The sequence below is a fragment of the Octopus bimaculoides genome, chromosome 26 (assembly GCF_001194135.2).
Source record: "Octopus bimaculoides isolate UCB-OBI-ISO-001 chromosome 26, ASM119413v2, whole genome shotgun sequence".
In the NCBI taxonomy this organism is placed as follows: Eukaryota; Metazoa; Mollusca; class Cephalopoda; order Octopoda; family Octopodidae; genus Octopus; species Octopus bimaculoides.
Window position 1 is genome coordinate 4,078,283 of NC_069006.1, and position 5,130 is coordinate 4,083,412.

Here is a 5,130-nt window from a genome sequence, read left to right on the forward strand (position 1 = left end):
ATATATATATATATATATATATATATATATATATATATAGGTCATATTTACAGAAAACAAAAGATGAAAACATGTGAAGGAAGAACAAGCAATTGTATTAATTTAACGTTCGGGGAGAATGGAAAAGTCTTTGATGTTTTGAGATTACACTCTTCGACAGAAAGGACTAAGAGGAAAAAACAAACAGAAGAGACAATTAAAAGAAGACGGAGAGAGAAAAGAAAAGTGTATGGTTAAGAAGATTGCTTTCCAACCATATGGTTCCAGGTTCAGTCCCACTGTGTGGTACCTTAAGCATGTGTCTTCTACTATAGTCTGGGGACAACCAAAGCCTTGTAAGTGGTTTTGACAGACATTAACTGAAAGAAGTTCGTTGTGAGTGTGTGTGTGTGTGTGTGTGTGTGTGTGCGTGCGCTTGTCCCCTACCACCAGTTTGACTACTTCTGTTGAATTGTTTGCGTCCCCATAACATAGAGGTTCTGCAACAAGCACGGATAGAATAAGTATCCGGCTTAGAAAGAAAACAAGTACTAGAGTTGATTTGTTTGCCTAAACCCTCCATCACCAGTGCCTCAGCTTGACTGCAGTCCAAGTCTCAGGCAAATGAAATATAAATAATACAATGTTCAAATAAAAGGTCAACACTACTCGTAAAAACACAAATGAGTATATAATCCAAATGTGTATGAATGTATGTATATACCAGCATGATGGTGATGATGATGATATATATACGAGAGCTGATCAATAAGTATCCGGACTGTTGCCATAGTAATGAAGCTAAAGTATGCAGAGTGAAACCGCTTGGTACAGATTGACCTTGAACTCTGCTGTGCATGTGCACTAAGTTTTAACGTTCCAGCTCACTTTTGCTGTTTACAGCAGTGCTTCGAAGTAACGTGTGATTGTCGCACTGACCATGACAGAGTAAGCTGTCATGGCGATACCTGCTCAGAGGCCTATGCAAAGTTGCAGAAAATGTATGGAGAGGGGTGTACGAGTGGGGTTGATGTAATTGATTGGCCTCCTCCCCCAAAATTTCAGGCCTTGTGCCTAGAGTAGAAAAGTATATTCCTATACACATTAAGGGCGGCGAGCTGGCAGAAACGTTAGCACGCTGGGCAAAATGCTTAGTGGTATTTCGTCTGTCGTTACATTCTGAGTTCAAATTCTGCCAAGGTCGACTTTGCCTTTCATCCTTTCGGGGTTGATAAATTAAGTGTACCAGTTACGCACTGGGGTCGATGTAATCGACTTAATACCTTTCTCTGTCCTTGTTTGTCCCCTCTATATTTAGCTGCTTGTGGGCAATAAAGAAATAGGTATTTCGTCTGTCTTTATGTTCTGAGTTCAAATTTCGCCAAGGTCGACTTTGGCTTTCATTCTACTAGGGTTGATCTTAGGTTGTGCAGTTGTTGTCAAGGCAACTTTCTGATGCTTGGTTGAATCAGGTTGGCATTCTGGCAAGCATGGAAGCCATGGGTGTGAACCCAGATGAAATCGACTGTGCATTGCAGGCATTTTGCATGGGCAATGGTCAGTGATAGCCTTCCTTGGTCGTAAGTGGACAGCCATCATCACGCATGCATGCACACATGCACACACACATACACACACACACACACACATGCATAATGAGCTTCCACACAGTTTCCATCCATCGAATTCACTCACAAAGCATTGGCCAGCCTAGGGCTATAGTAAAAGACACATGCCCAAAGTGCCATGCAGTGGGACTGAACCCAAGACCACATAGTTGTGAAGCAAGCTTCTTAGCCACACAGCCATGCCTGTGCACCTATAGCTGTGTTTGCATCTATGACAACAATAGATGTTACATATAATATCCATTTGCAGTAAATTCTACATAAAAAAGACATTCATTGAAGATTAAATTAAATCATTATTGTGTGATGAGTGAAAATATTTTATAGAAAACATCTGAATATTAAGGTTTTTATTTAAACAATGTGTTTGGACAACACATATTAGAATGTGATGTTTACAAAATGCTGAGGTCAATGTCCAAAGACAAGTGGGATTTCAAAATAATTTCTCGTGGTCCTGAAAATGGTTTTAAATAAACATTTAACAAACAATCTATTTTGGCTATAAATAATTTTCCTTTATTTTTGGCACAGGGTTCATTTACATACATCACACACACACACACACACACACACACACACAAACGCTAACATACATACTCTAACATACACACACACAATTAAAAAGACATTTTATTCAAAATATATTTTACAAAAGAAAGACAGAGAAAAAAAGCAAAAATAAAAAATGGGGGAGAAAGAAGAGAAAGACATTCCATAGCCTCGCCATTGCTTTTAGTAAGGCAGCAAGCATGTTGGTTTGCTTCAGTAGGTTCCGTTGAACCTTGTGGTGTGCGACCAATTGAAGCAGTTGGTGCTGCATTGATGTTTTTTTCCTTTCTTTTCTTTCTCCCCCTTTTTAAAACTTTTTTCTTTGTTTTTCTTTTGTAAAATATATTCCTGTTCAATCAAAAATATACATAGACATACAGACATATAAGCAAATATATACACATGTATGCACACACACACACACAAACACACACACACACACACGCACACTCACATATATACACATACACACACTCACACAAACAGAAACACACACCAGTGTATTTGTGAAAGCATTTGTGGCCACTGTTGCTTGGCAACTCAATGGCATAACTAAATCCTTCTCGACAACTTTTATACAATCTTTACAATGAGAGCATCATGTTATTAAGTCCTGAATCTTAGGATAACGTGCCCTCCCACAATTGAAGGAATTTGGGGACATATCATTTAGGTTAATGAAGCGTGAGCTGCAAGTTTACCTCAGCAGAACATGGATGCTTTTTCTTACTGACTTCCGGCAGAGGTAGAAGGCCAAAAATTTGGTAGGGAGAAGTATATTTGATTAGGTCAAACCAAGCAGCCCCTGGTACATTATTTGATGAATTTCAGAAGAATCAAAGACAAATTGGCGATCTTTCGATACTAGTCCACCACAACTTCCGGTCGTTGCGCGCATGCATACTGATTACATGATCGTGTAGTGAAAATATGAAAAGACAACATTAAATAAAAACTCAAACCTTCTCCCCCTCAGATGCATACAGTTCTCAAACTTTAAACACATAAACACACTATACGATCATGTAATCAGTATAGGGAGGAGATACGCCACTGTGGAGGTGCGCTTCACAACGGAGGAGGAAGCAATAAAGCACTCCACAGAGGCAATAAGGACAGAGGAATGGGTGCTCTTGCCTTCGTACTGTGGCAAATGTGTGGCCAAGGTGCGAGTGAGCAAGGTGCCATCCGAACTGAAACTTTAAACATATAAACACACTATACGATCATGTAATCAGTATGCATGCGCGCAACGACCGGAAATTGTGGTGGACTAGTATCGAAAGATCGCCGACAAATTCAATCTCAGCATGATTTGAACTCAGGATTTTAAGAATATTCATGAAAGGCACCATTTTGCCTAATGCTCAAACGATTATGCTGATCCACATTTCTTAATTAATTTCAACATATAATAATTAACCAACATTTCTGGGTGGTTGAGTTTCCACAAAGATCTGACAACTCCACATAAGACCACAAGTGCTCCTGCTCGCCCCTAACAATAACAACTCACTCTTCAATGTTAAACAATCAGCCCCTAATGAAATATTTTGTCAAACTATTTTGTGTTCTGTTTTAGGGTTGTGTGTAACTTCGTAGTCCAAGTGAACGAATGCCCTCTCAACTTCAGGAAGACGCTCAAGTTTCTGTTGGAGGCTTTCACCAATGTTGTGAGCCTCTTTTAATGTCATGTCTTCTGGCAAGACAATGTCGACTTCGACCAGGAAGTTGATGCCAAAGTAGAATGCCCTCACCGTGTCGATCTGCTTGATCTTCCTGTTGTGGTTGAGGGTAATCCAAGTTATTTTACTGAGAAACATTGGTTTTGCTGTGTAACCAGTCAATTGTTTGATCTGAGCTGCAAAGAGAGAGAGTGAGAGAGAGAGAGAGAGTGAGAGAGAGAGAGAGAGAGAGAGAGAGGAAAAGGAAAATGAGAATGAATGTCCAACAAGACATGTACTTAATGTCAATGAATGGGAGAGAAAGGAACTGAACAAAAAAAAAATCATCATCAGCATCATCATCATTACAACTGCCATCAGTAGCAGCAGCAATGCCGCCGCTGCCGCCGATAATGCCACCGCTGGATGATGATAATGATAATAATGATGATGATGATGAGGTGGAGGAAGAGGAAGGGGAGAACGATAATGGTGGTGATGGTGGTCATGATAAAGATGTTGATGATGATGGTGTTGATGATAATGGTGGCGACGGTGGTGGTGATAGTGATGACACTGATAATGCTGATGGTGATGATGCTGAACATGGAAGAGGTGGTGGTGGCGGTGGTGATGGATGTCTCACAAACATAAAGTAAAACAAACGGCTGCGTACTTACTGTATCCAGTGCGCCACCAGTTGACAAAGAAGTAGCAACTTATAAGAATGGCCCCTATAGGATCAAGAAAGCGTAACCCCAGAATATTGGTCCTGTCAAACATTTGCTTAGACCCTGGAAATAAAAGTGAAACAGAAAATAAATTTTTAAAATCCCTAGGTGCAGGCATGGCTGTGTGGTAAGAAGTTTGCTTCCCAACCACATGGTGCCAGGTTCAATCCCACTGGGTGACACTTTGGGCAAGTGTCTTCTACTATAGCCTTGGGTCAATCAGAGTCTTGTGAGTAGATTTGTGAGATGGAAACTGAAAGAAATCTGTTGTGCATATATATATATATATATATATACATATATATATATGTGTGTATATATATATATATCACCCATCCGAGCAGGATCACTGCCAGAGCAGCAGTCTCGCCTCTGTGCCAGTGGCACATGAAAAGCACCCACTACACTCTCTGAGTGGTTGGCGTTAGGAAGGGCACCCAGCTGTAGAATCTCTGCCAGATCAGATTGGAGTCTGGGGCAGCCATCTGGTTTGCCAGTCCCCTGGAAAGCAGACGTTAAATGAAATGACGATGATGATGATATATATATATATATATATATATATATATATATATA

At 40.2% G+C, this 5,130-nt stretch overlaps 1 protein-coding gene across 2 annotated transcripts in view; it reads right to left on the reverse strand.

The window, feature by feature from the left end:
* Positions 1–1,942: 1,942 nt before the first annotated feature.
* Positions 1,943–5,130, reverse strand: part of LOC106883972 (uncharacterized) — a 22,898-nt gene continuing 19,710 nt past the window's right edge. For both annotated transcript variants that reach the window (XM_014935132.2, XM_014935131.2), the window contains exons 8-9: positions 4,504–4,617; positions 1,943–4,020 (exon numbers count right to left, since the gene is read on the reverse strand). In XM_014935132.2, the coding sequence (XP_014790618.1) occupies positions 3,716–4,020; positions 4,504–4,617 (419 nt within the window). In that variant the 3' untranslated portion in view covers positions 1,943–3,715. The remainder of the gene's footprint in view (positions 4,021–4,503; positions 4,618–5,130) is intronic.